The sequence below is a fragment of the Corvus moneduloides genome, chromosome 5 (assembly GCF_009650955.1).
Source record: "Corvus moneduloides isolate bCorMon1 chromosome 5, bCorMon1.pri, whole genome shotgun sequence".
Lineage (NCBI taxonomy): Eukaryota > Metazoa > Chordata > Aves > Passeriformes > Corvidae > Corvus > Corvus moneduloides.
This window is the reverse complement of record NC_045480.1, coordinates 18,331,356-18,358,105: the sequence shown is the minus strand read 5'-3', so window position 1 is coordinate 18,358,105 and position 26,750 is coordinate 18,331,356. Positions and strand designations below refer to the sequence as shown.

At 39.5% G+C, this 26,750-nt stretch overlaps 1 protein-coding gene across 1 annotated transcript in view; it reads left to right on the top strand.

The window, feature by feature from the left end:
• Window positions 1–12,321: 12,321 nt before the first annotated feature.
• The window catches only part of DHX15 (DEAH-box helicase 15), a 51,936-nt gene continuing 37,507 nt past the window's right edge, over window positions 12,322–26,750 (top strand). The window contains exons 1-5 of the mRNA XM_032107973.1: window positions 12,322–12,507; window positions 18,332–18,680; window positions 23,444–23,637; window positions 24,768–24,927; window positions 25,302–25,520. Of these exons, the coding sequence (XP_031963864.1) occupies window positions 12,440–12,507; window positions 18,332–18,680; window positions 23,444–23,637; window positions 24,768–24,927; window positions 25,302–25,520 (990 nt within the window). The 5' untranslated portion in view covers window positions 12,322–12,439. The remainder of the gene's footprint in view (window positions 12,508–18,331; window positions 18,681–23,443; window positions 23,638–24,767; window positions 24,928–25,301; window positions 25,521–26,750) is intronic.

The window sequence follows — 26,750 nt, the reverse complement described above, 5'->3', positions numbered from 1 at the left end:
ACCCTCGGGACAGAGATGTTTATAAGGGTTAACGCTTTCTTCCTGCAATGTGACAGCATCAGCTCCCACACATGTGGCTCAGCCAATAAGCTTGTATTGATATAATGATTGAATTTATATATTTTATTGGTCCAAATTTTTGTATTTATGGAAGATGGAATCCTTAAAGCTGTCTGGTAAGGGATTCAGGATACCTAGCTTTAGTCAGTTGAGACTGTTCCCCTCCTTACTCTGCTGTAGTTACACTCCACGGGCAGAGACAGTAGGATGGGATGTGCCATAGTCAAAACAGCAGCTACAATACACCTGGGGCAGGTGGGTGGCAGAGGCGTACAGAGGCCTCCCATGGGATATAAGCAGCCTCGTAGACAGGATGGAAAAGTTGGCAGACCAGGAACATCCAAAACTGTCCCAAATGAATCCTCTTGAGCCCATCTGTCAGGATCTCACCACCACAGACACTTTGCATTACAGAAAACTGCTACTCAGCTGCTCCTCTCCATCTTATTAGCTACAGGTTTTTAAGCACGAATTTGAGAACAACTGGTACATATCCATATGCAGTATGAGCTTCTGTGCTCTCTAAGAATTCCTTGGTGACTAAAGGACAGGACAAACTTTGGGAACTGCTCACTCTGATAACTGACATTCTATTCTATGGGAATAAACTTGCATGCAGTCACACAATCATTATAATTAAAAATATAGCAATAACATGGTTTCTCTAGTGTAAGAGAAATAGCTGATGGTTAAATTGTATACCTTTGTCAAACAGCCATCATTTTGGCTGAAAGCAGTTTGGTCCTTATCCAAAACTAGAAAAAACTACCTAGCCTGCACAGCAAACTATGGAAATAAAATATATGCGAATAGTATGCTCTCTGTAGCGACAACGTAGCAACACATTTAGAAAAGTGGCTTTCATATTTCCTTTGGATATGCATGTTCATTCTACATATCTCTATCCCACAGCTTGGATCTACCAGTAATTCTTCTGTGGTGTCTCTTTGACCCACACTGGATGTTTTCACTGTTGCAAGCAGAAGTTTTTAAAATTTGAGCTTGTAAGTGAAGCTAAGAGGTTTAGCTGAGAGCTACAACAGTCATACCCTCTGGTTTGGGCACGGATGACATTGTGCAATTCATATTGACCACTGAGTAATATTTGCGCTGACTTGCTTCATTGCATTTCATGGCTTGTTTTATATTCCAAGTCTAAATATAAGGTACAAAGAGTGGGATTATACTACTGTAGTAAGTTTGTTTCTAAGTGTTTTAAAAATTAGCATTTGTTGGATTGTTTACAGCTTACCTGTGCACTTAATGTATTGAACGTAAGTTGCAAACCCCAACACAGTATTTCTACATGCTACTGAAATGCAGAAAATTTCCTCATGCCCTCCCCCCACTATATATTCATACTTCTTGTGTCTGCCAGATGGTGTGGAGCAAATTATTCTAGAACTCAGACCATGTGAATTTTAAGCAGATGAATATAGCAGTCTGCACAGCACTTTGCCTTCTTTTATCACTGACTGTAGTGCTGGCCTGTTTGATCACACCCCAGAACAAACAAATCTCATTAATCAGTGTTTTCCTTTTTTTTTTCCTTGGCTGCTTTTTCCTTTCTGCTCACATTTGGAGAATTTCTTTGGAAAGCCTTGGTTTTAGAAGGAGATAAAATTTTCACTCTGCTTGGTGCTTTTATTTTAAAGTAAATTTAGCTTTAGAAAAGTGCCAGCAAGATAAAACCAATCAAGAATGCAGTTCCTGTATAAATGAAACTTGGCCAGGACATCTCTGATGTAAGTTATTCACTAGTACTCTTCAGCAATTTACATCTCTAGAGTTGAAAGGGCAATGTGATTTAAAATCCATGTACCTTACATTACTAGAACTCTTACTGAAACTGCCATTGAAGATTCTGAATTATGCAATTCAAATATAGTTACTTCACCACAAATGTCAGCGACACCAGCCAAGCAATAATTTGATGATGTTGCTTAATTTACTTTGCCATGACTGAACTGGTCTTGAAGCGCTCCTGACTTTTTGTTTTATTTTTAGTTCACAGAGTCATAAAAATATTGGTCAGAAGGGACCTTTGGAGATCATCTGGTCTAACCTCCTATGTGACTTGGGACTCCTGCCAGTGCTAGATTAGGTTAGCTGTGGCTTTATCCATGTAAGTCTTGAAAAGCCCCGAGGATGGAGATTTCACTGTCTCTCTGGGGAAATAATGGTATGAACCTGCTCCAGTGCTGTACTGTCCTCCTAGCCAAGTCCAAACCTCCCTAGCTGAGATCCTTGTTACACTATCTGTTAATATGGAGGGAAGTTTTGCTTCATCACCTTTGTGACTCCTCTTCAAGTGTTGTAGGCTGCTAATAGATTACTGCTTAGCTCTTCCTTGGCAGAGTGAACAAGCCCACCTCTCTCATTTCTAGTGGCTGACCACTCCTCCTTGATGCCACAACTGTCTTGGTGACCCTCAGATGGACCCTCTTCTACTTTCTCCTCCTCCCTTTCTAGCCTGGACACAGACTCCAGATATGCCCTGGCCAGTGCACTTCACTGACAGTGTCTGAGTGAATCACACCTTTCACTTTTCACAGCTGACTTAGGAAAACTGGTACTATTTAGTATTGTTAGCTAATGACTTCTTGCAGTAGTTTTCCTGTATTAGGACTTTGAAACATAAAGACCTTTAGTTCTTAGACAACTATTGTGGAATGCATAGCTTTACTACTGTGTTGGTTTTCTTCTTGACTGTACTGGGGCTGCTTACACTTTCAGGAAGATCACTCCTGTAGGAAGTTTACCTGGTAGCATGAATATGTTGTCCACAGTTCTCCTCCAGGCTTAGAAAAGAAGGTAACAAAATCAATTTGCAGGCACTACCAGTTGAGCACATTTCAAGTAAGTATCAAGCAAATATAAATTCTGGTTTTTGTTTTCCTCAATAACTTCTTTGATGGGGATGGGAAAGAGCTGAAGGTTTGGGGAATTTTTTTGTGGGAAGGGCAGTTTGTAATGTTAGTTGCAAGACCTAAATTTAATTATGTGGCAAATTTTTTTACATATTTCTCACACTGAAGACCTATCCAGAAATACAGAATGCATGCTGGGAGGGAGCCTTAATCTCAAAGGTACAAAACCAGTGTAATAGATAATAAAGAAACCCCTACTTATCTTCATAATTAGAAGTGCTTGTAATATTCCAGCACAGAACTGGTTTATGGAGCTGCTGACAATTGAGATGGAAGCTGATGGAAGAAATAAAAAATAGAGTGCCACAGCTCAGTGCAGCATACCACACTGAGATATGGGCAGGAAGGAAGAAAGCACCATGAGCAGCATTACTGCAGACTGGGATGTATTGCATCACAGGTGTCTCAAAAGAAAATACAATGAAACTCAGAAAGCTGCATTCACTGAACAACAGCAAGGTCAGAGTTTAGGCTAACACTTTCTGATCTTGCCTCAGTTTAGGGTAATTAGATATAGGTGGCATTTAAGACTAGGACTCTTTCTTTTCCTGTTTCTTCTTTCTTTTTCTCACTTGCCTTAATGACAGAGTTGCATTCCACATAGCATCTTGGCTCATCTCCTGGGAGATCTGTGGTATTGTACCTAGAACATATGGAGGCTTTGCACTTTCCCTGACCAAAGTTTCCTCTGCAACCTTCTTTCTAAATTTTTTCTATATTCTTCTTTTCCCTCCAATGAAATATTAAATCTGCTCCTCCCTCCTTTGTCATTTTGGTAACTTGCAAATTACTTGTAATTGAAAGTAAATGCTGGTTTGTGGGTGTACCTACACAGCCTGTGCAAGTCTGTGCATGTGTGCAGCAGAGAGAAAGACTACTGAGGACAGGCAGAGCCACCAGCTATATGTATTTTAGAACACTAGGATAAAAGAGGAACGATGGGAAAGGAAGGAGTCTGAGGTTTGCAATTTCATACCAGTGTGCTGGTGAAGACACACAAACTTGCACATTAAATGCTTGATGGGGGCTTTAAGGCAAAAGAAGGTGATAGCTTTCCTTTTCCTTAAGTGGTTTGTCTTTCAGTCCTACTTCCTGTGACTCTTTGTCTTCACTTTAAATCTTTATCCCTTCAGAAAGTCTGAGAAGAGGCTTTGTTCAGAAGGCTGAATTTTTCTTCCTCTTTCTTCTGTTTCTGCTTCTCTTTCTCTTGTCCCTGTCAGCTCTTACGTTCTTCTCTCCCTTTACCACTACTGTTTTTCCCTTGGCATTCTCCTCTTTTATACACTCTGCTCTTTTCCCTTCCCACTGGGGGAACACAATGTTGGAACTGCGATAAACCTAGAGAAGTAATGTTCCTCCAGGGAGCATCCAGATGATAGTCATGAGCAGAACTGGATGATTTTGTGAATGCAAGTGTGTGTAGGACAAACTACAACTTCATGCTGAAATAAATTAGGATTTTGCATACTGACCCTATGAAATAGCACAATTTTTGGATCAAGTCAGCAGAAGTTTTTGAAAGCAGTGACAGCAATCTCAGTCTTAACTATTGTGGAATTAGCACAGGAATGTGATTTGTTTTTAAGATATGACAGAGCAGATTATGGACATGCCTCTTAGCTATTTCTTAGTATTAGCTACTGAGAACATTTTAATTCAAAAGTATTAATCACCATGGCATTAAACCAGGGTGACATTTACCCTCAATCACAATAGAGACAGTAGATGCTGTGGTTACAAATAAAGCTACAACAGACCACCTGCAGAGTCCATACTGGTTATTATGCAGTGGTATTCATAAATCACAAAGCAGCAAACCTCTCCTAGATCCATCCTGGGGATTAGAAGATATTATTACCGTCAGCTTCCTAGCAATGTCCCTCTGCTGGACTGTTAATACTTTCCCTGCTACCATAATCTTCCAAGATTCCAAAATTTATGTAAGTGTTCCCTAAGTAATTTCTGTCCAGACGAGAAAGGTTAACTTAAACCAATGCAAAAATCAGGTCTTTGTTAATGCAGTTTATTTGACGAAAGTAGATCAAGAACCTTATAAAAACTACACCTACGGGAGAACTTTAGAGTTAAAGGATGTGTAGGAGGGATATTAGAGCTTTCTTTTGTATGAATATCTATAAATGGACAGTATTGTTCTGTTTATTTTAGGGGGTTTTTTTGAGTGTCCAAATAGATACGCTGTTAAAAAGATGAGTACATATAGTCTCTTTTGTTTTAAAATCCTCTACAAGGTCCACTGTGTTTTAGCTATGTCTTGAAGGATTCGAAATGTTTTTTTCTACTTTACTGTTCCAAGATCAACACGCTTCACTGTAGGATACTGCATGCTTTTCATAGAATATGAACGCTTTTCAGAGGATATTTGTACTGAAGATTCAGTCCTTACCCCATCACTCTCCCACACAAGGTGCTAAGCAGCACTGCCTTCTTTTAAAGGAAATAAAATTCTCTAGGATTCTCCAGTATAAATTTGCTTCCATTTATTAATTATTTTCCACTGGAATCTATGAAAAATTAAGCTAATGTCAAATACCTGAATACTTCTGCAAAAAATGATTAATAAGTGGAGCTAATACTATTCATATAAATGTGTCCAAATCAATCAAGATGTCACTTTAATGTAGGATCAGTCATCTGGCATGTAAAAATGCATATTAAAAAATGACTTTTACAAAATTTCTAAATACAATTCTTTGGTCCTGATCCTCCAAAGATATATTCAAGTACTGAACTTTATTCACTATGAGCAGTGTCAAACTGCTATGTCATGGACTTTTTCAGGTGATCCAGCAGTTGACAGTGTCCTGTCTCCAGTTGCTTGTCTGTGTCCCCATGCTACTCCATCCGTTGTCCTTGTTGGGAAACCAAACAGGCTAAGAAGCTCTCTTTATGTTGTTGTTGCTAGGTTGGTTTTTTTAGCCATATTGGTTTCACAGCCTGATGCACTGCATGATTATCCAAACAACTATGCCATAATGAGGGAGAGGGTACTGCAGAGCAGTCAGCATCAGGAAGGTCAGGGACTGCTTAGGTCATGCTACAGCACAATCTGAAAAGCCTCATTTACTCAGGGAACTACCATAAGAATGGTCTGTGTGTTAGATATTGCATGTACCATTGCATAGACAAAAGGTACTTCAAATAAAATATTTAGGTTGCAGAAGAAATAACTTCTTTACCTGTGATACCCTTAATTTGGCCTCCCTTCTGATTACAGTAGGATTACAGTAATAGTACAGTGCTGCTATCGTAGTGGAATTTCACATTCATATAGTACATGAAAATACTACATATGATGCTATACAAGACTATACACAACAGGGTGGTATTACATATTGATAGAAGGCAAAACCAAGTTTGAACCAGCATTGCTTTATTTCGGCTATGTAATCTGAATAACATTCAAGAAGTACAGATAAGTTCTAGTCATTCTCTTTTCTGGAGGAATCTCCTACAATATGGAAATATTCACTGATGATCAAGATAGGGCCCAAGAAAATGAAGTCTGGAAGCAAGGTGCTGCCTTCAGAACAAGTTACCTGCTTTGCAGTTATCTGCTCAGGCCCAAAGAGTCTGAGCAAGACTTCAGCAACAGCATGTTCTCCACCATCCTCTTTCCCGGTACTTTCCAGATCTAGGCAGAAAGCAGCATTTACATAACAAATCCAACCTGCATTTGTACAGATCAGCTGTCCTGTGTCCCTATGGCAGGCCCAGTCACAAGACAAGAAAGAGGCCATACATATAGCTGACCTTTGCAAAGGCAGAATTATGTAGAAGACAAAGTCACCACTACTCTAATTACAAAAATAAGCCTAAGGGCACATAAGACAATTCATGTTTCAACCTAGATATGACTGTTATAATTTTAATAAATGCTGCAGGTATACCATTCCCTGTTTTTGCAGCTGAGAGAGCAAGTTGTGCTACCTATAAAGATCACTCACCAGAGCATTGTGTTGGTTCTTTCATGTTCACAAGGAGCAGCTCTAGCAGCACCTTCTCCTTTACCTTTGGGAACAGTCTCGCTCATTAGAGTGGACATCATTACATTCACAAGGCAGTAGTTTATTAATCCCCATGTTCCCCCCAAAATCTCAGTGTCTTCTTTCAGCTTCTTTAGGAGACTTACACTGGTTTTCAGATGATACTATGGTTGTTACTCCCAGATGGGAGCTGGGAGAAAAATGATGCACACTAACAAAATAACCTCGCTTCTGCAAGGCTGGGGGTTTATGATAAGAAGCTGTAAAGAGGAAGGTTACACAGCTGCACAAGTTTAAGTGCACTTTCAGTGTTTTCATCCACTGCTGAGGATTTTTCCGCAAGTGGACTTTTAATACAGTTGAAAGAAAAAGACTTCATCATATGGGGAAAGAATAAGTAAGGCCATTTGTTAAAAAATTGCACCCAGCTGAATAAGGTATGGCTGTTAATGTTTAGGCTTTGTTACAGACCAGTTCCAGGATATGATGGATTTTAAGTGTGCTTAATTTTCTATGGCTATTACTTTGTAATTTAGTCTGGAACTAATTTTGAAAATAAGGATTAGTATTTACCACTTTAGATGTTAGTAGCCCATGAGGTGCAGGCTATTAGATCACCTGTCTCACTGCTCATTAGCTTTTTTGTAATCTTACCTTGTTGAAACTGTGAATGTTCTATATACATAGTAGAAACTAAGAAAATAAATTTCCTGATAAATTAGCAGATACTCAGAGTGAAGATGTACTACTGGTAGTTCCAGCATGATTAATCTTAGACATGAATATGAATGTTTTACAGATTATATTAAAGACAGAACTTTTAAAAAAAGTCTTAAGGAGCTAATGCAATAGTGACTAAGAAAGAGATCATTGTAGTCAACAGAGAAGGAATGAAAAATGTATACAAATGTAGTAATTTTTCCTTCTGCCGATGTGAAAAATTTGTAAAGAAAATTCAAGAAAGAATCAGGCCTTTGCAAAAGAAGTGCCAACTGAAACACTTGCATTGGCTCTTCTTTTAATATTCTACCACAAGATCAAACAACATGCTTGAAATTGTGATCTTCTCAGCCTTTAAACAGTTCTCTGTGAAATAGCTACTACTTCCCAAAACCACCTTATAATTAGGGAGCTTCTCACAAGATTTCAGACCTGGCATAGAAAGAGTTTAAATTTTAAGGAGTTTAAAAGATAAACTGTCTTCACATGCAATATATTAGCCTTTAGTTTCAGATGTTTCTGAATGCAGAAGGTATTAAACAATGCCATTTTAACCTTGAAGACCTGGAAGTTATGAGAACAATGTGTGAATTATGTGTATCATTCATGTAAATTAGACATATAATTTAATATCCTTGGGGGTGATGGTTTGCTTTTACACTATTTCTTTGATTTCTATTTAAAGCACATAATGAATACCTGCTCTTGCAGGGTTTCTCTGAGGGGATTAAAGGTAATCATAAGGCCTTAATAGGTGACTGAGGAGCTCAGAATAGCACCTGATTGTCTACAGTATGTTTCCTTCTACAGAATGGGGTCTGCTTTAAAAAGTGATTTTTTACTCTGGTTAATGTTCTAGCAGATACAAAAGCTGCAATCTCTCCCTTCTTCTCTCTCTTCCTCTCTCTCTTTTTCTTCTTCTTTATGAAGCTTTACTGAAGTTATTCAGACCTTTCTGACCTGCAGATTCAGTCACAGCGGTGTGTTCTATATGGGATAACATTTAATAACCATTCACAAAATTCAGATGTGTGTCTGTATGGCTGATAAAGTTTGCTGTCACGCAATAGTGCTGTTGCCATGCTGTCTTCCTACAGTGTCCTCCCCAGAGCAATTCAAAGTGCTGATTTATATATACTTGAAGTGTTGCAAAGTTTAGCTTCTGTAATTACAGAGAAGCTGCCTCTTTCCTTCACTGCAAAAATTGAGATCTGTTCATGTATTCATATTTTTGATTTGAATGATGTGGAAGTCTGACATTTTTAAACATGCTCTGATTGTGGGTTCTTGTCTCAAGGATTTTTCCCTGATGATATGGCAGAACATGAGGATAATATCCATTTATTCGCATGGGCTTGGTGGAGGAGGATAGAATAAGAGCTCGTCTGTGATAAGCACTTGCATTTAAGACTCCCAGATAATTTTCTAAGGGTATTACCCATTTTTATATACAGATATAAAATTTTAAAACAGTGATTACAATTATAATTATCATAAGTACTGCATTTTAATATTTTAATTTATTTGCAGGAAAATGTTCATATAATGCTTTGTAGATCTGTAAAAAAATAGGAGTTACACTTGTTTTTAAAAAGGAAAATATTAAAAAAAAAAGTGGCAGCACAAGAGTGTCCATGGCATTGGGATCATATATAGGCTGTAGCTTAGGGTCTTCTGCAAGCCAGCCAGTCATAAAAGAAATACATACTACACAAGTTTTAGGGCTCTAACACAAAACTTTTAGAAGATTTAACCTTTCCTAGCTGTCTGTCTCAACACTCTGCTCAGTATTAAGGCTTCCATTGCAGCAGAGGTTTGTGGTTTCACTTCACCATCCCCTGTTTTAGCTTAAGCCAGGGAAGAAGGTGAGTTTTGACTAAGAAGCTAGACTGGATAGATTGCATGTGCTTTACAAATTCGGTAATCTCTAGAAAGGGATGAAGCAATTAGCATTAGGCAATAATAACCTGAAGTGTGACACTGGCACTAGACTTCTTTGTCAGAAACCTCACCCCACCCATGTGAGGGTTCCAGGGTTTTTGAATTACAGCTGGTCTGAGACCCATGTTTATTCTTTAAGAGAGATGGCAATGCACAATCAGGAAAAGAACTAGACATGATGTTATTTCCCTAAGCCATTGTTTCAGTTTTAAGTGTTAATGCTCCTTTCAACCCAAATAGCATAATAAATATGTCCATGCCAAATGTAAAGAAATATTCACTGGAAGTTGGCTAAGAGGATTTTGATACCAGTGATTTTAAAACTAGGGTAAGAAATAGAGTGTAGAAGAGTAGCTAGTCAAGTGGCAGCTCATACAAATGTGTCCTGTTTCAATAACCTAAGATTTTCACTTTTATAGATGGATGTAAAAGGCCTTGGGAGGGGGAATAAAACCCTCTTTTTCTAACAAATGCCTTTGAAAAGGCAGAAAATAAGCTTAAATGTGCCCTATTTTACACATTCCTTTCATCCTTTAGGCTTTTGACATAATGCTTATCACATTGCCATTATGTCAATTTGTGCTTGCCAGTCTTTTTTTCTCTTGTCTCATCTTATATTTAGGCTGTGATCCTGCAAACACTTACCTACATGCTTAGTTTTGCTACTCCTTCCTTGTTAATCCCTTTGAAGTTAAAAGGATTATTTGCATTAGCAAAATAAGGCATCTGTGTGCTTTCAGGAGGAAGGTCTTAAACCCTTTGGGGTGGGACCAGATCAGTTATTATGCAGCTGAATAGCTCAAAGCATGGTTGAGTGGAGGATGAGTTCAGAAGTTTGTGAAGTTAACAATTGTTAACAGAGTGAACTAGTTTGTGGGATATCAGTCTGGGGCATAGCACACACTTGTTCACCCCAACTAGCACACAACTTCTTCCCCCTTTTTTGCATTTGTTGCTGAGCTGTAGCCTCAGATTTCATACCAGCTGAGACACCTGCTTTTCTCTTACCTCCTAAAGCAGAAACTTCCCTGATATTGGCCATAGGGTAACCTAGAGCAAGACCATAAGTAGATTTATGCTGCTGTGCATAGGGAGAAATGAAGATATGAAATAGCTGCAGAGTTCTCCACGCTCCCATTGTTGGACACTTGCGGCCTTCTCAGAACCGCCCAGCACTAGCTTCTCATCCCAACTAATGCATGTAGTGCTTTTATCTTCTTCCCCTTTTCTCCCACTTTCTGGGGAGACCTAGCCACTATTTTTTTTCCCTCCTAAATGTGTCCTATTCAAGTACTCTATTTCAATAAACACTTGCTTTTGTTTTAGACATAATTTAAAATTCATTTAGAAAGATGTGTAGAAAGTCTTCCCTTAGGCGCATTCAGCCAACGCAGCTCTGGGTACGCTACCATAGCATAACAAGTAAGCTTGATATTTGGGAATTACTCTGTAGTGTTTATCCTCTAGAAACCTCTGACAGAGATATTCCAGTGTTTTTTGTAGTTTTTTGTAGTATAATTTTAAAAATTACTTCCAGCTTCACAGGAAAAGTTCAAAATCCAGTTTCCAGGAATATTTATTTTGGTTGATAACTCTAAGCATAAAAATCTTATTTTTATTACACTAACGTCTAGAACTCCAGTGGAGCTGTGTGTGCCATTTTGCTATATTATCTAAAACTAGGGACAGAAATGCTCTTCTGTTAAAAAAAAAAAATAACCTATGGATTTGTCTATATTAAATATTTTAATAGCTGTATTAAAGTAATTCCGGCAAATCTTTGGAACGTGAATCTATGGACAAAGACCCACTTGCTGAGCTGGCTGTACTTGCGGAACAGGTCACTGCTGCTAGATGATCTTTCCTGACTACTTTCATGTTGTTAGCTGAGCCATTTATGTGAATGCAGCCTTGCTCCGACAGTCAGGTAGCAGGAGCGAGTGCTCATTCAAGCAGGTGAGCAAAGCTTGTAACCTCGAGGAGAAGGACTGTGAAGAGGGACAGGGAGCAAGCATTGGTGAGGCTGCACCTCAAGTATTGTGTGAGATGCTGGAGTGTGATCAGAGAAGGGCAGAAAGCTTGTGAAAGGTCTAGAAAACCTCTCTTATGAGGAACGGCTCAGCGAGCTGGGGCTGTTCTGCCTGGAGGAGGCTCAGGGTGGACCTCATGGCTCCCTACAGCTCCCTGGCAGGAGGTTGTAGCTGCGTGGGATCTGGTCTCTTCTGCTGTGCCTGTAGCGAGACGTCCAGAGTAAATCGACTCAAGCTGAGACAAGGGAGATTCAGACTAGGTATTAGAAAAAATCAATCCGTGTTAGGGTGATCAGGCACTGGAATAAGTTGCACAGGGAGGTGGTGGAGCCGCTACCCCCAGAGGTGTTCAAGAGGTGTTTGGATCTGGCGCTGGGTGATACGATTGAGTGGTTACAGTGGTAGTGCTGAGTGGACGGTCGAACTGGATAATCTTAAGGGTCTTTTCCCCCCTGGATGATCCTGTAACCCATTGATCCTATGACGGGGGCTCTCCGGCAGGGCACGGACCGGCTCCCCTCGCGCCGCCGCGGGAGCGCGCGGGGCGGGGCGGGGCGGGGCTGGCGGGCTCGCGCCCAGGGGAGGCTTTCGCCAACGGGTCCGCGCGGGAGCGCCTCGCGCGCTCCCGGCGCTTCCTTCCGGCCGCCATTTTGTCGGCCGTGCCTCGCCGCGCCGCCGCTCGGGGAGGGAGCGCAGAGTGCCCGCCTGCCGCACCCGGACGGACGGACGGACGGACCGACCGACCGCCATCGCCATGTCCAAGCGCCACCGCCTCGATCTGGGGGACGACTACAGCTCCAGCAAGAAACGCACCACCGACGGGTGAGCGGCGGCGCGGCCCGCGGCGGGGCGGGTGGGGGGATCGCGGCGGCTCCCGCGCCATCTGCGCCCCATCCCTGGGTTCGGCCGCCCCTCCGGGGCTGAGGCTCCCCGGGGCGCGGGGCGGCCGCCGTGCGGGACAGGGGGAGGCTGCAGCGACGCCGCCTCGGCCGAGCAGGCCCCGAAGCCTCGCGGCTCCCCGGAGCGCTGGGCCTGGCCCGGCATCGGCCGCCCCGCCGGGCGGGCCCCTCGGGGGGGCGGATGGCGTGGGGAGCGGGCGGGAGGGCCTCGTGCGGCGGCGCCGGGAGGAGGAAGGGAGGAAGGCACCGGCCCAGCCGCTCGGGCGAGTGGGCTGGGCTGGGCGCCCGTGGCGGGGGTGGCGCGCTGCTGGGCCCGCGCCCCCGCGCCACGCTTTGTTTGCAGTTCTTCGTATTTATAGTCGCCCTTCCCACTCCTTCTCCCCTCTTCCTTTGTATTGATTTGTTTATTCTTTCTGGCTTGAGGTGTCTGGCAAACGTGGGCCTGGAGGTGAGCACGAGGTTTGTGCAGCCCGTGTTATTAGTGCCTGCACTGGTGGGAGCGTTGTTCCTTTGTTAACATTTTTCATCAGTCACTCTCGGTGGTGTGCTTGGCTTGAAGTAAGAATCGATGGTGAGGTGGGTTTTGAGGTAGGGGGCAAGAAGGGAGTGATTATTTTTTCCTTTGTTTTGCGAAGGTTAAAGTTTTAGGACTGTACTGCACACGGTTCAGCGTATTTTTGTTGAAGTTAATGTAATTGCAGGAACACAGACAAGGCACTGGTGCTGTCCTTAAATTCAGCGTTGCTTTAGAGCTTTCTTTACATAATCTTTTCCCCTCTAATTGGGCAGGAGGGGGAGGAAAGGCAGAGGCTCTTAAAGGAAATTTCTAAAGTCTCAAGGAGTACAAAGAAATGCGATGTTTGTTTAGTCAGGCCTTCTTTATGTAGCACAGGAGATGTTCATGAATTAAACAATTACTAAAGTCCATCAGCATTGTTTTGGAGTGTTTATCTAAGAAAAATCCTTGAGTTTGTCCTCAAGGGTTACAATAAGTATAAGGCTAATGTAGCAGTTAATATTCACTGCTAAACAGCCTTTGCAAAACTTGGCCTTTTTTAATGTAAGCTTGTATAGCTTCAGTTTTTAACCCCTAGAGTTTGATGCATTTTTCTCAGCTAAACAAAGTTTATTATTCAACTTCTGTTTCCTGTCTGTAGGATCATCATAATAATGTTTCTTAAAATAAATGTATTGAACTATTTGTCTCCGTTAATGCATTGTTGTATGATTTCCCCGAGGTTGAAATACCTTGTACTCTGAGTCTGCAGAAAAGTTGTACATATACAGCTTTTCTGTATGTAGAGGCTTTTGTAAAATTACCAAGTGGTTATGTCAAAACCGGGCGTTATTTAAATGTGGTACGACTGTTTCAGCTGGTTGTAAAGATAATCATAGGTCAGTATTTCCCTGTTTGTATATTGGTGGGTTTTATAGTTTTGGTGTGGCTTTATTTGTTACTGTTTTTATTGATCATGTAGTGTTATTCCGAACTCTTAGTCTTACCATTTTGTATGTACTGCAATGAGTTCCCACCAGTGTTAAACTAGAAGACATTGACCTTTATGGTACCTAAAAGCTGTAGAAATGCTGGCCTTATGCCCCTTCTTTGTCCCCACCTCTGCTAGTAAAAGCATTAAATGGTATAGGACTGAGAACAAGTCACTATAAGCATAATTACTGAGCATGATTATTTCTTAAATGACCTGAAATCTTAATTGGTGTAGCATGAGGCATACTAATGTTACATGGTTGGTTTATTTTGGAGTAGTTTGGTTTTGCAGCTTATGCAAGGCCAAAAGGAAGATGCGTGGAGTCTTGTTAAAAGCGTGTGTGTACACGTCTGCCTCTGTGTCGAGAGCGCCTTTCTGCAATTCGGGTGGTTTTGGAGCGGGATTAAGCTGGATGAGCTCCTTGCATGGTTACCACTTCACATTCAGAACAGTAGTTTGTCTTGCATCCAAACTGGACTACCTGACAAAATATGAAAGTTACTTTAAGTGAACCTGTATTTTTTTAGTTCCTCTTTGATGGAGGCCCCTGTTGGTATGAGTGTCTCTACACGGCAGCAGTGCCGCATGGGCTCTACCTGTTCAACAGGTTTGTAATTGTTGGTGTAACCGTAAACATCTGTATGACATCTGTTTTCTTCCAGACTTAAAGTATTGTCTGTGAAGTAAAAAACATTTTGCAAAAATAGAAATTGTATGGAAGGTTTTTGGCTACAGTGTTTCTATGAATTACATACATACTATTTTAAAATATGTTATTTTCTTTTTAGTTGTAAGTATTTCAGATTATTCAGATATGTCAGTTACATGTATTTCAGTTGTGTAACATCAGTTGGTTATTTTCTGGATAGAACTGAAACTCCTTTAGCTGCACTGCCTTTTTTTCATCAACTATTGCTGTGCTTAGTAATGGGGAAAAGTACTGATGGTCTTTTAGATGGGTTTAAACTTTCACTGTGATGATCAGTGGTTTGAGTCCTTTATTTCCATTTTTATTTTTACATTTTTTTTACCAAAAGAAGCGCTCTTATTTAGTGATTGTTACAGTGCTTCTTTTGTGTTCATATCTGTATATATTATATATTGCGTAGGGAAGTGGAAGCAGAGAGCAGACCAGACTTTTTCATTTAAAAGCAGAGCAAAAAATCCCAACCCCCTTCTGATCATGGAGGCTGTTATGGGTTTCAGGCACAAGACAAAAGTGATTAAATTATTATTTTACTGTTAATTTTTGTGTTTGAGTTCTGTTTTCTCTGTGCAATATTTAAAAAGCTAAAATGTGACCGTTTACAAGTGAAGAACTGCCCAGCCACAGTTTTAGAAAGTTAAGGAAATTTAATATGGCAGCATAACTGTCATTCCTCTTTTTGCTTGTTGACCAAGGGAGTCTGTGTCTGCTAAGCTTCAGTAATAATGGGAGACTGGGTAACAGTTTTAGGGGAAGTGCTGCTATGTAATTATCAGTGTTGGAGAGTAAGTTTGAAGGCACGTTGTATGTTGTGTTGTTTCTATGGTAGGATCTTGTTGTCCCTGCTTCTCTTCTGCTTTTTGAAAACAAGAAAGATACTCAACTCCCTTTATTAACACATAAATAGTTTTGTACTTCTGAAATGTACATATAGCTTGATACGTTTCCTTTCTGTTTGCATAATTAAAAAGCTGTAAGAGTTCAGTGAAGAAACTGAGACATGGGGGATTAATGGCACTTCCCATGTTGGATTGTATTTGTAGTCCATTTAATTCACTGTTTTGTTCATCAGGTTGTATTTTTGTCCGTTTTAAGCCCACACAAGTATCTCCCAACACGGAAAATAAGTGCTACAAGGGAGAGTTTGGGAGGCTACATCAGAGAACCTGATCCAAGTTAGAATTAATGCTGGTGGGAAGGTTGGTTCTTCACAAGGCTGGTGAAATGCTTGTGCTGACACATGGGAAGGGTTGGCAATAGTGTGCATGTGTTCATTTCAGCACTAGGGCTGCTTCATGGGGGGCTGAAGCTTACCGAAAGGTACACTTGATGGTCTGCAGTGCAGAAGCTGCTGATGTGATACTGTGTAAGTAAATGGTTGTGGAATAGATTTTGTTGATGTGGTTTATTTACACTTTAACGAGATACCAGTGAAGGATAAAAATCCTTCGGAAACACACATACACAAAAGAAGGCTGTAAAAAACCAAACCGAAACCTGCACATTAGTATTCTACCTTCAGTGAAGTGTGTTGTTGCATTTTACCCTGGCTTTACTATTCTTGAATTGCTTTTATACCTTTATTTCTTTTTCCTGCTTATGTTACTGTTGTACCATGCACTCGTATGTCCTAGTGCCTGCAGGTTTTGAAAAGATGAATAGCTCATCAGCTGCACATCCAAAGCTTTGTTGCTGTCTGATACATGCTATTAGACTTACACCATCTTAGTAGCATAATGGAGCCTAGTTCCTTCGAACAGGGCTAACTTCCATATGGAGAATATGAACCTGTTGGGTTCTGCAATATCTGCCTGGCATTTTACAGTAAGAAGAGATTTCTAGCTTGTACAGTATTTGACTGTGTTAGAAGTAATGTTAAAGTGAGGCTATCTCAGATTCAAACAAATGCCCTAGAAAGGGTCTTAATTTTTAGATTACTCAGAGTCTAAAACTTCAGGATAATCTGTATACAACTGAGTTAAGTAAGTGGCAGTAAACAGTATGTTTTGTAATCTTTCTTTGTGTTCAGTGAGTCTATGTTAAAAGAAGTTATGTTAAAAAAATCTTACTATGACCTCTGTTGTCATAATACGTTGAAGTACTGAGGGGAAAAAAAAAAGGCTGCATACATTACATTAATTTATATGAGAAGAGTAGTGGTGGTTGTTTCCAAAGCACAGCACTTTTGTGTACTACTTATTTGTAGAATAATCTTGGTTACTGCATCTTCCCCGTAGGTCAGAATTTAGTATTATTTTAGTAGTTACATTTGAATGCCAACTGTATGTATTAAAAAAAAAAACTCCGGAGAGGGGTGTTGGCAACAGTTTTCTTTGGATGTGCTCTCTAGACATGCCTGAGTGTTGGTGAAGAAGGAGGCGAGGTTTTGTTTTTTTGCTTAATATCCTTAGAAATATTTGTGTGCACTTACTATAAAGCTGGTGTTGACTTAGTTTGTTGTTTTGCCTTTTTGATGGGATTTCAGTTAACGCACAAAAAGAGCCAAATGTTAGGATATCCTCAGTTTTGCAGGCAAAGATGCTGCTAATCTTTTAACTTAATCTAGTTTAAAATGGGGTGGAGTGTTTTTGTAAAGTAGGGCTTGTTTCAAAGTCCTGAACAGGGAATTTTTATTAAAAGCATGCAACTGTAGTTTTTGGATTCTTTTGTGATTGTGTGCTTGTAGGAAGATTGGGGTTGTGTGCAAGAGCAAGTACATGGACTTGCAGAATTAGAAACTCTCAAAAAGACTGAGGCCAGAGTTTGAGAATACTGTTTTTCTTTTGCACATACAGTGGATTTTTCTGCTTAATATTTGGAACAAATGGGATTACATAAATGCTGTTTAAGTGTGTGGTAGGAAGTGATACTGGAGAAGGTACTGTACAGCTTGGTAGTGTTGGATTAACAGTTGAACTCCATGATCTTAAGGGTCATTTCCAAACTAAATGATTCTGATTCTGTGAACTGTAGTGGCTAGTTTTAAGTCTTAAGTTCCAGACTCAACAACTGTATCAAAGTTAACGGAGTCAGAATTGTGTATAAGACTTGAAACAAAAATGGTACAGAGTCATTGTGGAGTAATAAAACCAAACTTTCCTTGCATGGCTTGCTTATTATCTTGAGTCAGTTTTTTGTGGATGAGTATAATTCCTTTAGTAGGTAGGCAAAAAGACTGTTTAGTGTTCTCTTTTGCAGCAGCAGCGAGTAAGGATGAGAGATCTACACTGCACAGCTGATTCTTTATAATCATTAAATGAAGAGGGTTAAATTTTTCATCTCTCCATGTGTTAACTTTATTCAGTCTTGCCTGTAATGAGAGGAAATGTTGTAGTGTTTAGGTACAACAAGTGTAGCTATACATATATCTAATGTTGAGTATGCATCGTATATACTGTTGTTACTCCTTGGTGCTTATCCTTCCAGGTAAAGATTTGGTTTGTATCTGCTTTATACTGGGTATCTTTAGGGTTGCATTGTATTTAAATTCCTCCTCTACATTTAAATATTCAAGTGTCTCATTTTCTGCTGTGTCTCTTAACTCATTTTAGGAAAGATCGAGACCGGGACAGGGACAGAGATGACCGTTCGAAAGATCGTGACAGGGATCGTGACAGAGATAGAGATCGTGACAGAGAAAGGGACAAGGAAAAGGATCTGCGACCTGCATCTAACTCTACATACTATGCGGCTGCTGGGTTACCAGCTATAAAACCAGCAATGATTCCACACAGTATTAACCCTTTCACAAATCTACCACATACACCACGATATTATGATATCCTGAAAAAAAGGCTACAACTTCCTGTCTGGGAATATAAAGAAAGATTTACGGATATTTTGATTAGGCATCAGTCATTTGTGCTGGTTGGAGAGACTGGGTCTGGTAAAACAACACAGGTGAGTTCTTATCTCCGTGATGATACTGCATTTTTTTAAAGATTGTGGCTGTTGGTAGGTGTGTGTGAGAAAAGAATTGTATAAGAATACTTCACAAGCTGTAAGCAAAACTAATTTAATGAATGTTGTATTTGCTTAATGAGTGCAAAGGTGAGGAGAATCTTACAGCATCTTCCACTTTAAAAATCCAGTACTGCTCCCAGGCCCCTGCTTCCATTGGGCTTTATGAATTGGTAGGTCTCTGGTAGAGGAAGATAGAGATTTAATGGTGTGACAGAAGTGTACTAATCCACAAACTGAAGTGGTGGTTCCAAATAATTTGTTCAGCTGTCTGTGTAGATAGCAGCTACAAAGTATGAACTCGTTCATGTTTTATGAAACTTACTGCTACAGATAAAAAATCAAAAGGAATTAAAATGTCAGATACAATTCTGACATGTGATTGAATCATGTGTTTTGGTGATATTCAAACTTGAATGTTTGAATACTTATGTTTCCTTGTTACTGAAACTTTTCAGAGGTTGTAGAGCTTTTCAGTGCTGCAGTTAAAAATCACTTTTTTTGGTAGGGTGATGGCTTTAAAAGTCTCCCTCAGCACCAAAAGTAATGATAACAGATGTGCAGAGCTTCCTTAAGCCTCAAGAAAAATTTTGAGGACCAGTAAATACGGAATGTCTAAGATACAAGGAACACCTGGGTATTTATAGCAGAGCAAACTTGTTCAAAACTTTATCCTCTGGTTTGCCGTGTAGTCTGTGGAAAAGTAATGTTAAAAAGTTCTTTGTTCTATAATCTGATAAAATCCATTTATCTAGACTGAAAATAAAAATGGAAGAATATTCTAGTCTCTATAAAATGGATTGTAGCTAAGTAAGTCTTACAGACAGTAAATTTTTGGTCATAAAATTTTGGATGTTGAGAAAATGTGAAGGACATAGTAGTACATTGGATATCTTTTATACCTGTGCCTGAAATATCTGAAGTTACAGGACCTTGCTGCACATTCTCGGAACCAATGTATTGTTCAGAAGGTAGTGTTATGACATTATTGCTTTTGTGAAGTGTGTAAGCCAAGACCAGGACTGTATAGAATTCTTGGGAAAGGTTTGATTATGTAGTTATTTGGAAGATGCAGCATCCTGAATATTATATTAAAAAATGGTACTTACCTATATGAAAAGATGATTACTTGTTGTGTGATCTGAAAACTTGTAGATATAAGGGTTGTGTCATTGTCGTTCCTCAGGCATAAAGCTTTTCTTGAGTTTTCTTACTACTTTAACCCTTACTTTCTGAAAGGATTTAAGTAATTTAACACATGTGGGATTTATGCTACCAGAAGCACATAAGCTGTCTCGAAAGCTTCCCTGCTTCCTCTGAATTTGCTCTGTGAGGTTGCAGATACATTTTGAAATACTTGACAGTGTCTCTGTAGGGACATACCACTGAAAATTGTCCTGCTGCCACCTAATGAAAACTTTGTTTAGCATGTGATAGTGTCACATCCTTTTTGTGGTCAATTGCTGCCTTAAAACCTATTGGGGGATGATTGTTTTTCTTCTCCTTAAATTCATTGATCAGAGCAAGCTAAATACTTTTCTGCAGCTAAGAAATCCTTTGCTGCTCAAACTGCAAGTGTACATGAGGTATTAATGCCAACTTTATACAAATAAAAACAAGCAACATTTGAAAAATACTATTTCCAAGATTATTATCTTCTCTTTCATTGGGATAGTAGAAGGCTATACAGTAGTAGATAATCTTTTTCATAGTGAGCTGCTGCCTTTCAAGTCCCTTCCCTGATTATTATCTGCACCTCTCCTATGAAGACAGGCTGAGAGAGTTGGGATTGTACAGCCTGGAGAGGAGAAGGCTCTGGGGAGGCCTCATTGTGGCCTTTCAGTACCTAAAGAGGACTTAACAAAAAACCATGGAGAGTGACTTTTTACATGGGTAGATAGTGATAGGACAAGGAGAAGTTACTTTTAAACTGAAAGAGGGGAGATTTAGATTACGTGTTAGGAAATTTTTCACTGTGAGAGTGGTAAAATGCTGGAACAAGTTCCTGGAGAAGTTATAAATCCCTCATCCCTGCAAGTGCTCAAGGCCAGGTTGGATGGGGCTTGTAGCAGTCTGGTCTGGTGGGTGCTGTCCCTGGCCATTGCAGGATGGTTGGAACCAGATGATCTTTAAGATCCCTTCCAACTCAAACCGTTTTGTGATTCTGTGATTATGTGCATGTTTTCTTTTTAGTCTTGTAGAGCACCCAGGATTGGAAATGCTTGGCTCAGACAGTGGAAAAAGCAGAATATGAAACTCTTCTCACTTGTTTCACATAGATTTAAGCTCCAAAGTACTGAAGAAGTATATTGGAAGCCAAGACATTAATTTTCAGTTCTTTAGTGTTTGCAGTGGCTTGATTTGTAATTTAAACTTAACCTTCAAAGTTAACTGGTTTTTCTAAATGCGCTGGGAACATGCTCAGTGGTGGAATGGGTGTGCCTGATTTCTCTTAGGAAGGAAATAATTACTTGCTGTAATTGCAATGTTCACTGTCTTTTAAATATGGGATCATATGTGGTCCTGGTATAATAATCTCACTTTTTTTTGTAAAGAGAATGGTAGAGTAGCATCTCCTTTGTGTGTTGATGTAACATAAGTGATGCCACTTTTCAGCAGAATTTCTTGGTGAGTGAAGTTCAGAAGCAAGGTGATGCAGAGTATAGCTTAATCCTTGTCCTTTGCAGTGTGCAGGAGAACTGATACAGGTTCTCAAATAATGAAAATTCAGAGAATTCTGCCATGCAACAAAAGTTAAAAAACTGAGGAAGTTTTCAGTAAGTTGGAGAGGCTCAAAAAAGCCAGAAAGGGCAGTGCTCTTCTGTTTCTTGCTCTGCATTCTCTAAAATCATGAAGTTCCTTTGACTTTGAAGTAGTCTGTAACAACTCTTAGTGCATTTATCCTTGATCTTAGAGGCCACTGTATGTGTAGTTGCTGCTTCCTCCGGTTTATGGAAGTTATATTTGAAAATCTCTCTTAATTGAGAAAGTCCTTGAGATTAAATGGTGCTGACTAAAGCCATTCCTCCTGCTTTTGATATTGATAAAATGACTTTTTTTAAGGAAAGTCAGGAGTTTTGATGATGGTATAGGGTTTCTTTCTGTCAGAGGAGTTAAGTTTAGGCTAGGTTTCATAAGAACCAGGTCATAGGAAGTGTTCAGTATATTCCCAGACATGACTGAAGTAAAAAAAATGCAGTATGGCACAGCCCTTTTTCCCAGTATTTGTATGTCTTTAAAAGCTGGACAGGAAGAGTCTTGGGGTGGTTGTCTGTATCAGCCTAGCACAGGGAAGTCTGTGGAACCCTTTTCTTTCATTTGACAGCAGTGCTGAAGGATTTTGGAAAATCACTTTTAAATTGGTTTTATTTCATGCTGCAGTGGCCTGACAGACCTGCTGGTTCAAAATTTATTTCAGGACTTGCTCTATTTAAAGTCAAAAAGCTTCACCTAGTATTTTTAGAGTTGAGCTGTTACTAGTGACTTGGTAAGCAGGGGAGCCATGTATATGATACAGGATAGGGTTTCGTGTTGCTGCTGTTAAGTGTTCAAGAACTGCTATTACTTCTGGTTTTGAATAGGATTTTCAGAAATTTGAGTTCTTCACACCAGTCTAGTAGTCTCCTGTCATATTTTGATTCTGTTTGCCTTATTTTTCTTACATTTATAGTGGAAGTATATTCTTCATTTAAAAAATGAAGAAAAAATGCATTAGACCACACTCATCTGCTTCTGGGTATGTTTTAGTGTTTACTTACGTCCATTTTGCTGTGAATATATAGTAATGAAGAGCAGACATTTTCCTGGTTAAAATTATGCTGCTTTCTCTCTTATTCCTCATTGGTACAATGTACAAAGGATATGTTTTCTTTTTACTCTTCGTGCTTTTAAGAATACTTGAAAAGTAGTTACTAGGAGCGAGTGGGGTTTTTTTGGTCTGTAGGCTTGGAACTGGTTAGGCCTGGAGATGTCTCCTCATAAAGTGTCACACTGAGAACGTTCTATCGCCATCAAACTGTTACTGACCTTAGGAACTCTGAATAAAACTTATTTTGGATGATTCTTACTGTTTCAAGATTCTTAACAGGAGCAGAAAACTACTGACTGGCAAATAAAATGAGTGCTGGTACAGGAAGGAAAGCATAGGGGTTTTATATCAGGTTGATGAAATTTCTGAAAAACAGTAATAAACCTAATGAACTTAATTATCTGTTCATTTTATTTGTTGCACTACTTGGCTAAGACAGTTCTTTAATACTGAAATAATTATTTTTGCTTAAATGTAGTAATAAGCATTACTTTTTAAAGACAAAAAATACATTTTTGCTTACTGTAAAATTGAAACTGTGCTACTGATCTCAAATTTTGAGTGTGTTAGCTTTAATTTTGGTTGTCCTGGATCGTGTTGGCTGCTGCTAAGTATGTGTAAAAGGTATTGGTCTAACGGGGCTAAAATGTACGGTGAACCTATGTATTTCCTTGATAGCTTCAAAGATAGTTATGTACATGCTTAATGAGAGTGTGCTTTATTTAGTGGCATTGAATCCAACTAACTAGTCTTGTCTGCTCTCCTGCTTTGGATATTTTTGTGTGTGCAGTTGGCATCTCTGTGGAATTTTAACTAACTTTTGATTCAACACAAAGGTTACAGATTCCATGTGACCTTTTGAAGTGTGTTTATCATTGAACTTGATTCTTGACAGATCCCTCAGTGGTGTGTTGACTACATGCGCTCATTACCTGGCCCAAAGAGGGGAGTAGCGTGTACCCAGCCCCGAAGAGTGGCTGCGATGAGTGTGGCACAGCGCGTTGCTGATGAGATGGATGTCATGCTGGGCCAGGAGGTTGGTTACTCCATTCGGTTTGAAGATTGCAGTAGCGCAAAAACCATTTTGAAGTAAGTATGGCAGCTGTCAGGTAAAGGTATAACAGCGTACTTGGAGCTGGGGGAATCACAGGGTAATGAAGGATGTGAGCAAAGTTATGAAAGGAGTAATAAGGGAGTGAATCTGTGGATTGGTGCTTTGTGTCTGAGTGGGGAAGAGAGATGGGAGCCATAGCATGAGCTGAGAGAAACTGAGGTGTGAGGCATGAGTAGAGCTGGAAATTATTCATTCCTTCTCAAGAAATCACTGAACTCTATAGAATTTGATTTTAAATGATCCGTAAAGGAGGTGGTGATCTGAATAAGTATTTTATTATTAAGGCGCTATTCATAATAAAGCGCATCAGCATGGAGTTTCTCTTTGTTGTGCATTCAGCTGATGTTTTTTGTGTGGTATCTCCTATTCACGGTACTTCTGGTGAAGTTCAGTAGCTTATTTCAGTAAAGAAAACTTCCCAAAGATTCAACACTGGCCTAAACCTGACTCTGAGAGACATAGTCAGGAGCATTTTAGTTGTCAGCTGCTATAGATTCCTGTGCTGCCAGGAGCCAGGTGCATGTAATACGTCATTTTCAGATTACATTTAAAATGCTCAGTTAAAAACACCACATAGTGTGGTTCAAGGATTACTACTTCTCTATCAAAAGATGTTTTCTCCTTGGTCATGCAAGTTATTGAAGGGCTGGGCATAAAGTTAAGGTGGAAAAAGAAATGTAACAGTAACAGAAAAGTCAGAAGTGAACAGGTGATCTGCAGACAGAAAAGGAAAGCAGTTGCAGAAACACTGTATCTTGGATTTTAGAGGGTGTTTTTCCTTCTTCCCTTTCTTTTCCTGTCTCTTGAGCTTAGGTGTGGAATAATAATGCTGCCAGTAATAGTCTACAAACTTTCGTAAATGCTACTGAACCTTGTTTCCCCCTCTCTCTTTTTTTTAAGCTTCCCGCCCATAATCCCAGATTCCACTTATACTCTATTTGAAAACTTGAAATGGACTTGTTACAGTGTTGGAAGTAGTTTGCTGGTGTTCCTACTTTTAAAAAGTTGATTAAAAGCTTAGTTCAAGCAACCAGGTGAATATGAAAGAGGATTCTGCATCAAACTTAATAAAAAGTGTGTTGGGATTGTTTCTGTTTGTGTTCAGATATATGACTGATGGTATGTTACTTCGTGAAGCAATGAATGATCCTTTGCTGGAGCGCTATGGTGTTATAATTCTTGATGAGGCCCATGAGAGAACACTGGCTACGGATATCTTGATGGGAGTTTTGAAGGAAGTTGTAAGACAGAGATCTGATTTGAAGGTCAGTAATGATGAAGTCCAACAATATCTCTGTTCTAGTTGCAGGCATAGTGGATAGAGTATGTGTGCTTACCATTAGCTGATTTTTATAATTGTTTTTTGATCTGTGATAATGTATATTGGAAGGCTAACCTAGGAAATTCTTAATGTGCTTTGTACTGAGGAAGCTTCTAGAAACAATGTAATTGTAGTTTAACCTTATGTATTGGACTTGGAATCTTTTTGGACCTTTATAACAAGGGTGCTGTATTCAGGTAATGAAAGCATTCTTATGTCACAGTCAGCAATTTACTTTCTTAAAGTTACATATTGTGTGCATAACATGTCACAAATTCTTGTAAACTTTGAGTAACTTTTTGTCCTCCAAATCTACAGGTTATAGTTATGAGTGCTACTTTAGATGCTGGCAAGTTTCAGATCTATTTTGATAACTGTCCTCTTCTAACTATCCCGGGTCGCACCCATCCTGTGGAGATATTCTATACTCCAGAACCCGAAAGGGACTACCTTGAGGCTGCCATTCGAACAGTGATACAGATTCACATGTGTGAAGAAGAAGAAGGAGATCTTTTACTCTTTCTTACTGGACAAGAGGTATTTTATATTCTTCTGTTTTCCATTCATTGAACCATACAGAAACTATTTTAAGTGACTTGTGTAGACTGAAACACTTAGTTTCCTTTTCTAGTTTATTATTTGGATGACCTGTGGTTTACCTCCATATGCTTTAGGTCCTTTGACATGGTACATATCTGTAATGTAAATGCTGTGCAAGGCCTTTCTAAAATGAAAATTCTCATCAACTCAGGTACTTTAAAAACAGAAACCTAGAGAATGAACCCTAGGTTTGTACTGATGGGAACTCTAAAGATCTGGGTACCTGAGAGCATCCTTGGTTTTTATTGAAAAAATAGTTCTGTGCACTTCTGTACGTGTATTGTACAGCTTTACTGAAGAATAACAATTTGGTTCTGCTACTTAGCTATCAGTAGTAGTTTTAATAAGATGTTCAGGTTTTGTTTTTTTTTTATTCATAACTTTGAATATTAGGCTGTAGACTTTATATACCACAAATTCTGGGAGTTAGGTCTCGGAAACAGACTCTGTGCCTTGCAAAAGAGGATTGTATAAAAGCACTTAAAATAAACTACATCAGGAAATGAGGATTTTCTAGAAAACGTAAATACTTGAAATAAACTGGGTTTTTTTTTTTCAGTCCTAGTCTCTTTGAAGCTCTTTTGAGTGTCCATATTGGTAAACTGAGATGGAGAAGAGGTTAAAAACCCATAGCCACTTTGAAATTTTGCTGGACTCAGTCAACCTTTATCTAGTTTTAGTAGGGAAAGAAATGCAGCTGGCAAAAATGTTTTTCAGCTCATTCTTCTTGCAGTTACTACTCTTGAAAAAATAGCTTTCAAGGGGTGTGGAACAGTTCAGTGTCTTTCTTCTAAGCATACACAACCTTAACTATGCCAAGGGGGGAAAGTGGTACAAGTAACTTGTGATGCTAAAGGTACCCAGGCTTCTTGAGTAGATTTGCCAGTCATAAAGATGTGTTGCCTCTTAAACGAGTTTTGATTAAAGTGTCTTCTGGCAGGTCGTCTCCCTTAGAAAACCAAAGCAATGACTGTCACTATAAAAGCAAATACTCTGACTTTTACATTTGTCCTTCTTTGTTTGGAGTGTTGCTGTGAGTTGAAGAACAGGTAGGAAGAAATACTGTCAGTGATAGTGACTTTGAAATCTACTTGCTTGGTATTAGCTCGAAGTTGTAGTTCAGACTAGTCAGGCGCTTAAATGTGTGAATTAGTGAAACAGCTATTG